The sequence below is a fragment of the Mastomys coucha genome, unplaced genomic scaffold, assembly GCF_008632895.1.
Source record: "Mastomys coucha isolate ucsf_1 unplaced genomic scaffold, UCSF_Mcou_1 pScaffold1, whole genome shotgun sequence".
Lineage (NCBI taxonomy): Eukaryota > Metazoa > Chordata > Mammalia > Rodentia > Muridae > Mastomys > Mastomys coucha.
Genome location: NW_022196891.1, coordinates 75,829,984 through 75,843,390, shown reverse-complemented (window position 1 = coordinate 75,843,390; position 13,407 = coordinate 75,829,984). Strand labels below are relative to the sequence as shown.

The 13,407-nt window shown below is 45.6% G+C and overlaps 1 protein-coding gene across 1 annotated transcript in view; it reads left to right on the top strand.

Annotated features, from left to right (window-relative positions):
• The window catches only part of Smyd3 (SET and MYND domain containing 3), a 585,040-nt gene that overhangs the window by 555,383 nt on the left and 16,250 nt on the right, over positions 1-13,407 (top strand). The window contains exon 11 of the mRNA XM_031390983.1: positions 13,210-13,318. Within this exon, the coding sequence (XP_031246843.1) occupies positions 13,210-13,318 (109 nt within the window). The remainder of the gene's footprint in view (positions 1-13,209; positions 13,319-13,407) is intronic.

Genomic DNA, 13,407 nt, shown 5'->3' with positions numbered 1-13,407 from the left:
AAAGTTACATGTAAATAAAGAAAATATCAAAAAAAAAAAAATAAGGCTGCTATGAACACAATGGAGCATATGTCCTTGTTATATGTTGAAGCATTTTATGTATATGCCCAGGAGTGTTATAGCTGGGTCCTCAGGTAATCCAATTTCCGGAGGAACTGCCAATCTGATTTCCAGAGTGGTTGTACCAGCTTGCAATCCCACTAGCAGTGGAGGAGTGTTCCTCTTTCTCTACATCCTCGCCAGCATCTGCTGTCACCTGAGTTTTTGATTTTAGCCATTCTGACTGGTGTGAGGTGGAATCTCAGGGTTGTTTTGATTTGCATTTCCCTGATTACTAAGGATGTTGAACAATTTCTTTAGGTCCTTCTCAGCTGTTCGATATGCTTCAGTTGAAAATAAACTCTGTACCCCATTTTTAATAGGGTTATTTGATTCTCTGGAGTCTAACTTCTTGAGTTCTTTGTATATATTGGATATTAGCCCTCTATCCAATGTAAGATTGGTAAAGATCTTTTCCCAATCTGTTGGTTGCCTTTTTGTCCTATTGACAGTGTCCTTTGCCTTACAGAAGCTTTGCAATTTTATGAGGTCCCATTTGTCGATTCTTCAGGAATTCAAGGCCCATACCTAAACATAGTAAAAGCAATATACAGTAAACTAGTAGCCAACATCAAACTAAATGGAGAGAAACTTGAGGCAATCCCACTAAAATCAGGGACTAGACAAGGCTGCCCACTCTCTCCCTATCTATTCCATAAAGTATTCAAAGTCCTAGCCAGGGCAATTAGACAACAAAAAGAGGTCAAAGGGATACAAATTGGAAAGAAAGAAGTCAAAATATCACTATTTGCAGATGATACGATAGTATACTTAAGTGACCAAAAAAAATTCCACCAGAGAACTCCTAAATCTGATAAACAACTTCAGCAAAGTGGCTGGATATAAAGTTAACTCAAACAAATCAGTAACCTTCCTCTACTCAAAGGATAAACAGGCTGAGAAAGAAATTAGGGAAACAACACCCTTCACAATAGTCACAAAAAGTATTTCATACCTTGGTGTGACTCTAACCAAGCAAGTGAAAGATCTTTATGACAAGAACTTCAAGTCTCTGAAGGAAGAAATCTAAGAAGATCTCAGAAGATGGAAAGATCTCCCATGCTCATGGATTGACAGGATTAATATAGTAAAAATGGCCATCTTACGGAAGGCAATCTACAGATTCAATGCAATCCCCATCAAAATTCCAAATCAGTTCTTCATAGAGTTAGAAAGGGCAATTTGAAAATTCATCTGGAATAACAAAAAACCCAGGATATCCAAACTATTCTCAACATAAAAGAACTTCAGGAATCACCATCCCTGACCTCTGTAGCTGTACTACAGAACAATTGTGATAAAAACTGCATGGTATTGGTACAGAGACAGGCAGGTAGATCAGTGGAATAGAATTGAAGACCCAGAAATGAACCCACAACACATATTGTCACCTGATTATTGACGAAGCTCAAATCATCCAGTGGAAAAAAGACAACATTTTTAACAGATGGTGCTGGTTCAACTGGGTGAGTATGGAGAAAAAAATTCAAATTGACCCATTCTTATCTCCTTGTACAAAGCTCAAGTCCAAGTGGATCAAGGACCTCCACATAAAACCAGATACAGTGAAACTAATAGAGAAGAAAGTGGGGAAGAGCTTCAAGCACATGGGCACAGGGGGAAAGTTCCTGAACGGAACACCCATAGCTTATTCGCTAAGATCAAGGAATGGCAACCCCTTCTAATCCCAGCACCCCGAAGACAGAGAAGGTAGTCACCAGGCAAGCTATCTATAAGAGTAGCCAAGTCAGTGGGTTCTCCATTCGTGGAGAGATCCTGCCTTGGTAAAATAAAAGTAGGAAGCAACGGAGGAAGACACCGTACACCTGAGCTTCATGCCTCCACATAAATGTTCATATGCGCAGACACACATGCACATGTTCATACATGCACACATGCAAACACACACACACACACTCTACCACTACCACAACACACACTCAACACTCAAAATAACAAAATAAAATAAGCTCGATTGTTTGCTTCTTCTGTGAAATGTTTAAAGTTTTGAGTCATTTCCCTCCAGACAACAGCCAAACACACATGGCTTCCAATATGGGACCCTCTACCAGAACACCCACCCTTCCACATCACCTTTCTTTCCTTCTGCCCTTTAAAAACCATGCTGCCTGCCGGCCGAGGAGATGACTCAGGGAGTGAAGGCACAAGCCTAATGACACTAGGTTGTCCGCTGATGCCCCTGAGAAAGCCAGGTGCGGTGGTGTCTGTGAGTAATCCCAGCGCTCTGTTGGTGAGGCGGGAGGCAGAGACAGGAAAGCAAAGCGCCTAGGCCAGCTAGCCGGGAGCACGAAGTACAATAGTCACAAGCAACCCTAGTGATAAAGGAAAGCACTGACCATACATGCACAGGAGCACAAGAACCTGCACATGCACATACATACATACATACGTACATACATACATATGTACATACATACATACACACATACACACACATACACACACACATACATACACACATACACACACCCATACACACATACATACACACATACACACACCCACACACACACACATACACACATACATACACACACACATACATACATACATACATACACATGCATACACACATACACACATACATACATACACACACACACACACATACATACACATACATATACACACATACATACATATATACACACACATACATACATACACACATACACACACATACATACATACACACATACACACACATACAAACACACATACATACACACATACACACATACATACATACACACACAAATAAATAAATAAACAAATTAATTAATTAAATAAGCAAGCAAATTCATTAATACATCAAAACACTGGCAAGGTGTCTACTGCATTGTAGAAAACTGCTAAAATCTTGCAGGTTGACAGTATGAAGGAAAATCACTCATGACTGTAAAGACTTCTCCAGAATCACAGAAGGAGCGAGAGTGATTTTACCTCTAAGTAGGGACTTGGTTATATAATGAAGCATATGAATTGTGTATACAATGCCATGGTCTAAAAGGAGGTATGCATATTGGGCTCTAGGGAAGGGCAGAAGTTAGCCTGCTGCATCTCCCTGACCCTCCGCTCTGTCAGAGGAGAGTTCATTAGCAAACGAAAAAAAGCTCTGAAGGCTCAAGTATTAGCAAGATATATTTTCTTTTATAGATACTGTGGAACTCCAGGGAGATCATTAATAAGCACACTCCTTTTAACTCTTTTTAAATTACTTGGCTTTTTTTTTTTGATGCAAAAAGCTAGGTTTTGTCACACAGAGAAATGTTACATTTTTAAAAAGAATCCACTTTCATGCAAAATTGGGATATTGTATATATATTTTGAAGTCAGGACTGGTGGTTTGAATTCTATCCTAGCTACATGCTCCATGTGTGATCTCAGACTCTGGAAAATTGTGTACCACAGCTACTTAAAATTTAAAATATAGATAAAAGCAGCTACCTTTTAAATGATTGTGCTCATTAACAGAGAATGGTGACTATGAAATAATACGGCCCCCGCAGGTGTCATCAATAAACTTTGCTGCTTCGCTGTCGTTTAACCCCTTCCCCTCCTCCTTCTGTATTGACCTCTGTCCCCTCTCCCTCCCTCCCCCTCCCTCCTTCCCAGATGGAGCCCCTTTTCAACTTCCATTTCTCGTTTCATATCACCTTATCCTGCTATTCCCTCTCAAGCCCCTCATGAGGTTCCTTCTCACCTGACTCTTGTAGTTAGCCCAGGTTATGCACTCGTACCTGAAGATTTGGAAATGGAAACCACAGAGAGAACATAGAGTGCTTGTCTTTCCTGGTCTAGCCTGCCTCACTTCTTTCGCAGTATAGCCTTTGCTAGGTCCAGCCGTTCACCGGAACATTCCTGATTTCATTTTTCTTCTCAGCTGACTTGTGTATTTGCACCACATTTTCACTCTCCTTTCAACCGTTGAAGGACACACAGGCTGTTTCTAGTGCCTGGCTGCCCTGATTAGCGCAGCCATGAACATGGCTGAGCTGATGTCCGTGGAGTACGATGCTGAGTCATTCGGGCATATGCCAAGGAGTGGTATAGCTAGTCATGCAGTAGGTTTATTGTAGTCTTCTTGAAGATTCCCCAGACCTGACTTCCAAACTGGCAGCGCCAGCTTGCAGTCCCACCTACAGCAGGGCGTCCCTTCTCCATACCCTCTCCAGCATGGTTTCTCAGTTGTTTTCTTGATCTTAGCCATCCTGAGGTGAGGTGAAACCTCAAAGATTTAAATTTGTGTTTCCCTAGTTGCTAAGGCTGATTAATACTTTCTGAGATATTTCTCAGCCATATGTGTGTGTGTGTGTGTGTGTATAATATATATATATATAATATATATATATAATATATATATATATATATATTATATATAGCCTATCTAGCTAAGAATTCTTTTTTTAGATCCTCAGCCCATTTTTTTAAAAACTAGGTGAAGTCATCATATGATTCATTAGCTCTCAAAGTGGCCTATGTTGCTTGTGTAGCAAGGAAGAATAGTGTAGAAGACTAGGAAGAGGTCCTGGTAAAACTCCCATTCCCAGCTTTTCTCCAGGATTTAATAACTTACAGTCATTGTATCATTTGTTATCATGGTTGGCCCTTTAAAAACATTTACAGATAGCCTCAGACATTTCACACCCTAAAATGGCACCGCCAAATCTGAAACCTGCAAAGGACAGGCAGCAGACCCTCTTGTCACCGCTAGGAGTATTAACCAGAAAGCTGCTAAGATGAGCTGGAATGCCATCCTGTCTGCCATGGCATCCATCCGGTTTGTGGGGGCAGTTTTCCTGCTTTGTGTCATGGTGTTAGTGGGTGAGGGCCCTGGGCAGGAGGAGCAGGTTTGGCCGAGGGGAGAGGAAACCAGTACATTTGGTGAGACAGGGAGTGCATTCAAGGTGGTTTAACCCTGTGCAAATACAGACAGAACAGTGGTCTCTCAGCTCTCAGTTCATGTTCTATAAAGAAATATCAAACCCCAGACCTTTTGGAAGACTTGCTAATTTCTATTTTTATTTGTCTGTTTTGTCTTATCTTGTAAAATTCCCTTTTTAAAAAAAAAAGCATTCATTTATTTATTTTATGTACATGAGTACACTGGAGCTATCTTCAGACACACCAGAAGAGGGCATCAGATCCCATTGCAGATGGTTGTGAGCCACCATGTGGTTGCTGGAAATTGAATTTCAAGACCTCTGGAAGAGCAGTCATGGCTCTTAACTGCTGAGGGATCTCTCCAGCCCCCAAATTCCCTCTTTTTTTTAATTTGAGAATCTTTATGCATGCGTACAATGTGTTTTGATCCAATCTACTTCTCTATTCCCCTCTTCTAATTTCTCTCCGATTCACTCTACCCCCACACCCCTCCCCACTTCAGGAGCTCTGTTTTTAAACCCGTTGAGGCCACTTGACTCTGTGAGCCTCTGTGGGCACGGGTGTGGGGACCCTCTGCTGGAACATGGGTAAACTCTCCAGGGTCACAACCCTGCAAGAAAACTCTTGCTCCACCAGCAGCCATCACGCGCCAATAGGTCCCACAAATGGTGGGACCTTGTGAGCCCTTCATCTTTCCACACTAAGCGTTGGCTTTTGGACAGATATGGAAGCTGCATCTGAACGGCCACTGAGCTTATATGTGCAGCGGCCCTGTGATTCAGATGTCATCTCTGACTCCTACAGTCTTTCTGCCCCCCTTACACAACGATCATTCATTCTCTCTCATTGTCTCTGTCTCTTTCTCTCTCTCCCTCTCTCCCTCCCACATACTTATCAGCCCCAAGAATGCAGGCATTTGTGTTTGAACATTGTTGTATACATTCCCAGGGCTGGCCTGTCACTTTTTTACACCTGGGCAAAGGGTGATGTGACAGTTACCAAGCTGCTTCAGCCCAAATCGCTGTCTCCTTCGTTCTAATTTACGGCTTCCACCGATGAGTCTCTGCTGTTTAGATTAAATAAAAAGATTTTTTCCGGTTCTCAGTATCTAATTAGAGAGTTCATCTCAACAGTGGATCCTATGCAGACGATTCCCAATCATCAGAACCATGAGGTAAAAGAAAGCCCCCACCTTTTGGGCAATGTGTGAGAAACGTGAAATGCGAGACGTATTATTTTGTGCGCAGAAATGGTCCTGCTTACTAATTTTCCAGAGTAAAAGAAACCCAAGAAAGACTTCATTGTAATGTTGTCAGGTCCAGTTACAGCGTGGGCTCTGTGAATGTTCCCACACTAAGGCAAGTGCATGCACAGAGGTGACAGAGACACATCCGACCTTCTGGGCTGCGTGGGGCACCGGTAGCACACATCACAGACACAGAGGGAATTGGGGGGTTTGAGGCACAAGGAATCACAGCTGACCCCCCCACCACCACTACTGTTGGAGCTGTGGATGGAGGGGACATTGGGCAGGGCCAATCCACTTGGGGATTAGCAGCTTTCTGGGCTAACTGTGGGTTACGTGTGATCATTGGGCAGTGTGGTCTGTCTTTCCTCTCTGGCTCTTTCCTGTTGGGGGTAGGGGACAACAAAAAAATGTATTTGTTACAAGTCAAAGCTTCCCTGTCACAAAGGCATAAATAAGTTTCGTACAACAGCTGTTTTAAATTATACAGAGCCCAGGGAACAGAGGAGGATTCTGTGACTTCTCAGAGAGCCTTGTCCCTGTTCCCTGTGGGGCTTGCTGCTGAGTCCTGAAGCCAAGTATCTCAGGATTGAGTGCAAGCTGCAGCTTCTACCTTTTAGAGGCAGGGTCAGTGTCTGGAAGAGAGTGGAGGAACACTCCGCCCCTCCTTGTGTCTGTCATTTTCATTTGAGGCTCCGAATATAGAAGAACTCCAGCACCCTTGGAGACTTGTGGTGACAGGGCTCCTTCCTTCCTTCCTCCCTTCCTCCCTTCTTTTCTTCCTTCCTCCCTCCCCTCCTTCCCTCCCTTCCTCCTTCCCTCCCTCTCCTCTCTTCACTTTTTCCCTCCCTTCCTTCTTCCCCTCCTTTCTTCTTTGTAAAAGGTAGAGTTTTAATAACTGCTTTTGACGGCAGGTTATCATACTCACAAAATGATTAGGGTATTTGGGATGGTATTGTCTAAACGCTCATTTTTTATATAGAATATGTGCCGTACTTCATCAGGGTACATGACTAGTACTCCAGAGGCTTCTGTGCTGGCCACCATCGTCTCTCCCAACTCTCCCACGGGTGAATTGTCCTCACGGAGCTGTGGACTTGAGTCTGTGTCTTGCTGCCACTTATTATTTGTGAGGTTTCTTAGGGTTTATATGTCAGACCTTGCTCTGCCCACTTCTCCCTTCTCTCCCGTGAGATCCCAGCTAACATGCATTTCCCTCCTGTGAATTATGATAGATACATGTCATCTGTCCTGCTTCCAGTTCAAGGCCCAGAATCAGGACTAATTGTAGCTTAAATTATTGCGTTATCACTTCCAGTGTTTTTATGTGGTTCTGATCTTTGCTAATATTCTTTCTTGTTATTTAAATTTTCAAACATACTTTTTTTTTTTTTAAGACAGGGTCTCTCTGCATAGCCCTGGCTGTCCTGAAACTAGCTCTGTAGACCAGTATGGCCCCATACTCATAGAGATCCCCCTGCCTCTGCCTCTTGAGTATTGAGATTAAAGGTGTCCACTACCACACCTGGCTTATTACAGTTCTTTGAGAAGTCTCTCAGAACCTAAACATTGTAGTACAAAAGTTCTGTTTCATGTCTGTGTTTCCCTTCTCTCGGTTTTCTGACACGTCCCTCCTCCTGCACCTGGTTATGGCTTTGCTGGCTGCAGACGGTTGTACAGAGAAATTAAAGAGATGACGGGGCTTTGGATGGCGCTGCGTTCCTCGCAGAAGTATCTTTTTGCTGCCAATCAAGGCAAAAACATATCACCTTAATTCAGGCAAGATGTACATTAAGTGATTCGTTCTGGGCAGGGGCCGCTCTCTTCCTGCTCCACCACACGATTCAGAGGTTGTAGTCCCTTGGGAGCCACTGATGGAAGCCTGACCCTCCTTGTCCTCGAGGCCACCCGAGCTGTTGCTCAGCTACTTGCCCTTCCTAGCCCTGGCTCTCTTTTCAACGCATCACAGGGGAGAGTGACTCCTCCCACAAGACGCAGAGCCCCAAGCTTCCAGACTTTTCTACAGACATGAGTCTTTAGGAGCCTATGGCCGCCATGCTCTGTCTCACCTCCACACGGGGTCTCAAAAAATATTTTGATCATTTTGCCTTGTTTGTAGCATGAGTCAGTCTGAAGCAAGCTAATCCACCATTGCTGGGAAGGATGGATTGTGCTGGCGATATTTAAACCGCATCTCAGGCATTACATCATTTAATATAAAACAGGTGGACGAGCTCCAGTGTATCTCGTGTTAAGATCTCCTTCGGTGTCCGAGACGGGCCTTTTTTTTACCATTGCCTACAGTGAATCCGGATGCACTGGACCTATGTACTACATGTGTTTGCTACATCACTTAAGTCTGTTTAAATCTCAACTGTTCTTCCCCGACACCCTGCCCCCCTCCACCTCTTTCTTTTTCTGCCCTGACCTGTGCAGGAAGGACTCTGTGCCGAGGTCCTGTGGATTCCCACACCCTGAACTCGGCCCGCTGCTTCTACACATTCCTTTATCACTCGTGTTTCCCATAAGATGGGATTTAATTTTATGGGCTCCATTAGATTCTGTTTTGGTTTGTTGGTTTCCATTTGGTTTGGCAAGGATGCTGTATAGGTAAATGCAAAACATTTTCACCCACGTCCCCTCAGACAGTACTCAGTGTCTGGTTTCCCAGGTCAGTGACTGGGCAGAGCGTTCATCTTGCAACAGCCTAACCCGCCACTGGAAGATTCTCCACCAAAATCCTCTGCCAGCTTCGGCTAGTGATACGTTTCCCTCCTGGACCAGATTTTCAGGAGGTGCAAACTTTTTTTTTCCCCCAAGCCCCATCACTCTTCCAGATTTCTTAGCTAACATCCATACAACTAGGTCTGTCTATTCATTCGGAGATGCGACTCCAACAGGCAGGTTACGCTCACTCGAGGACCAGCAAATGCTTTGCCTTCAGGCTTTACAAACGGGGCCAGAGGAATAACTGTTTCTTCCTGCCCTGTAAAATGTCCAAGCTCTGCCACCATGGACGTAGTACCAGTGCGGCTGTATCATATGGAGAGCGCTGGGCACGAGGGTCCTGCCAGCGAAGGCTTCTCTGCTTTGGGCCTTTTGAATTCTCAAGTAGACCAATTCCCTGACTTTCAGCCTCTGCGGAAACCTGAGAGCAGCAAGACCATATGTGCCTATCGGTGGAACTAAAGCTAGAATGTATGCCTCTCCCCCAACCCCCCACGACACCCCCCTACCCCCGGCACAGCAGCACCAGGGCAGCTTTTGCACCCCAGGCCCCATGCCTTCTGGGGTATGAGATGGCTTGCCCTGTCCCTATGAGAAGATTTGTGATGCCCAGACGGGTAGACTAGCCTGTCAGATGACTATGGTGTTATGTAATTGTCATATGTGTCTTTGTGAAGGTGTTTCTGAAGCAAGAGTTCGGGGGTGGGGTCACCTGTGACTGCTGCTTCCCAGCAGGTCCCCAGATCCTGTTGAATCCACTCTATGACCTTGTTTGTCTCGGACCCTTCTTTCTTAAGGATTTGAGACAGCAGCCACTGTCTTTGACATCAGGGCCTTTTTTTTTGTCCCCCTAGTTCTCTGTGTTTCCTACCTGGTGATGTATTTTCCTTCCCCTCCGTAGATAGGAAGACTTGGGGACTAGATCAGTCTGCAGTGGGTAGCCTGGCCTGAGGGCACCGCCCCTCCATATCTGCATCCGGCCTCCCCTACTGTTGGTAGAATGACCTGGCCCCTTCCCATGCCCCACAGGCTGAGCCCAGCATTGCATCCTCCTCAGTGAAAACTGGCCCATCTTGCTGTTCCCCAAGTCACTGTGGTCCCTCCCTGCTGTGTTGGGAGTGGGGAGGGATACCCATGCTCCTCTTTGTGCTGTGACTTAATCCTCATTTCTTCAACTTGGCTCTGTGTCCCCCAAGGGTAAGAGTACACCTTGGGCTTGTGCAGAGATCTGAAAGCACTGGACTCAGAACCCAGTATCTCCCAGCGAACTCCCCCCCCCATGTTGACACCCTAATTCCTGTTCCGCCCCCAGCACACCTTTTAAGTTTGCTATGCATCCGTGATTGACATCTGATAACCCAGTGGGTGAAGACCAGTAGACTCCCCCACTCTCTCACCACTTCCCTTTGCAGGTTGATGGAAAGGCCACACCCCAAGTGGGCCACCCGGCAGGAGTGAGCCTCCCCTAGAACTCCCTGGGGTGCTACCCCAACCAGCAAGCCTGAGTCTGATTCCACATGTCCTCTGGGAGGTCTCTAAGAACAAAAGCCTCCAGCAGCTCCTTACTTAGAGTCAGCACACTGAAGTTTTGTGTGGGCGTCCCCCACACCTCACAGGAGCCTCCCGCCTCACCCTCTCTTAAGAAACTCCACTCGGTTTTTAATCTTCCCGTGACCGAGGCAGGTACCCGTCACGGGGTAATTATGCACCACTCTCTCTGCTATCACAGAACCAAAGATTTTCTTCCCTTCTGCTCACTGACATGACAGACACCCACTTAGCAGAGAGATTATTAGTATAAAATTACTTTTTGGCCTTTAAATTTAACTATACCATATTCACAGCAATAAAATAAAATCCCAGATCCAGGTGTGCTTTTCAGGGAACGTGTCCGGGGCAATTACCTTCTGATAATGGCATCCTGCACTTAAGCCTTTTGTCTGAGGATCCTGAAATCATTTCCATACAACTCCGTAATGATGTTCATTCTGTAAGGGACAAGAGGTGAAGTGACTGACCTCATAGCCTCATAGCGTACACCAGAGATGAAGGAGACTAGGGACCCAGGTGTCTGCTTTGTTCTCCATCTCCTCCCTTTCTGGGTCTTTAAAGAGGCACGGTCCGCCTTCTGTGGCACAGTGCTTGCCCCCAGGTCAGTAATCTTCCTTTTTAAGAGCATAAATGGATAGCTTTCTATATTGCGTTTCTCAGAGAGAAGCTGCATCAAGGGGATGGGGTGCCGAAGATCCGTTACACAGGAGGGCTTCAGTATGGATTCAGTGGGCTCTCCGTTAAGGGGTAGCTGAAGCTGAGCCACACAGGGCTAGTATTGTCTATGCAAGCACCTGAACCATCTCTGTGGCCATGGAACAAAGGCAGGCCCTCCTGTCTTCACATCAGGAGTATGTCCTGGTTGCACCCCCTGGTTGTCTAACTACATACTCATCCTTCCATTCCAAGTTCTTGGAAGCCATCTTACCCTGTGTGACCTTCTCCAAGCCCCCCAGCGACCAGTCCATTCTCTCCATCAACCACTGTGTCACTTTCTCCCTTCACTCTGGTCAACAAATTTGAACTGAATATTGTATGCCTCACAGGATTTGGGCACGAAAGCACTCTCTTTCCCATAATGTTATTTTCACTCTTGTATGAATGTTGATCCGTGTCTGGTGGGATCATTGGGACCTGATGGAAATGCTCATGTCTGTCCAGTGTGGTATTTCCCCTCAGGCCCGAACATAATCCTACATAGGCATAATCTTGCATCGGAAGCTCAGTATTAGCTTAGAGCAGCAGTTTTCAACCTGTGGGTCATGACCCTTTTGGCAAACCTCTATCTCCCCCAAATATTTACATTACGATTCATAACAGTAGCAAAATCACAGTTATGAGGTAACAATGAAAATAGTTTTATGTTTGGGGGTTGCTAAAACCCAAGGAACTCTGAAAGGTTTACAGCATTAAGAAGGTTGAGAACTGCTGTTGTGGAGCCTGTGGGAGGCAGAAGAGACCAATACAGTGGGATCCAAAATGGAATGATACAGTCTTGAGTCCTCATTCTCTGATTTACCACCACACCCATCCTATCCTATGCTAGATGCCTACGATAGCATTAATTGCCAACTTGACAGGTAGGAGGTAGGCCTCTGGGCACACCTGTGTGGGGCTGCCTAAAGGTTAGCCTTTGAGAAGGTTCGAGGGGAATTGTCTTGACTGTGTTGATGTGGGAAGAAGACCAGAATGGAGAGGGCCAGCCGAACATTAGCCTGTATGAGTTTATTGCTGTCCTCTTCTGACCATGTGGGTGACCATAGCGTTGCCAATTGTCTCAAACTCCTGCCACTGCAAATCCCCTGCCACGATGGGCTGTTGCCTGGAACTGTCAGTCAAATAAACCCTTTCTCCTTTAAGTTATTTTTGTCGGGGTATTTTATTACAGAAATGGGAGAAGAAACCAAGACAGTGTGAAAGGTCTCATGTATGAGCTGTGTGCCTTCTGTGTGCTGCTGCCATGGGAGCACACTATAGACTGAGTACCTTAACCATTGGTGACAGAAAGTAGGAGAGGCGGTTCATGACAGGCTCTACAACCACGATTCCATTGAGGGGCTCTGCAGCGGAGGCGTGGCAGCATCTATTTGAAATCAGGAGAAATGCTCATCCCTTTAGCCAGCAAATATAAATTGAAAGCATCCGGGCACACCCCCAGTGCCATTTCTCCAGAGGAGGGAGGCACGTGGATGCCTGGATGGTCACGTGGCCATTTTGGCACCATCTCGTAGATAATTCTAGTCCCGCGTTCTCTCTGCTTGAGCTGCTCTTCGTCTGTGAGCCTGTGCAGCCCATGATTAAATGTTCCCATGTCGCAGATCTCTTTCATTTATTCCACAAATATATACTGATGAAGCTGGGCTAGTGTTGGAGCTTCATGGAAGAGGACCAGGAGCAGATTCATACCCCCAAACGCAATGCAGCATTCTCCTGATGTAAACGCACAGGGCCAGGTGGATGTCTCTTCAACCTGACCCAAATGCAGGCGGTACTCTGGAGATCTGAAGGAAGGCTATAGATCATCTCGTCTCCATATTGGCTTCTAGATCACAAGCTAATTTCCCTTCAGGAGCTCATTAACAGTCCCAGCCAGCTCTTCCCCTGTGTCCCAGTCTTCCGATGGAATACCGACTGCGAGGATTGAGAGCTACTGCGACTGACTGCCTTTTGGTTTCTTCCAGGATTTTTTTCCCTGGAAGCCATCCCGTCAGAGGTGTGCAAGTGATGAAAGTTGGCAAGCTGCAGCTCCATCAAGGCATGTTTCCCCAAGCCATGAAGAATCTGAGGCTGGTGAGTGTGCCAAGACTTGGGTTCTGCCCAGTGTACCTTTCTCTGGCTCTTGCCAGGCCTCTACTCAGTGATTGCTAAGCTCTGCTTTT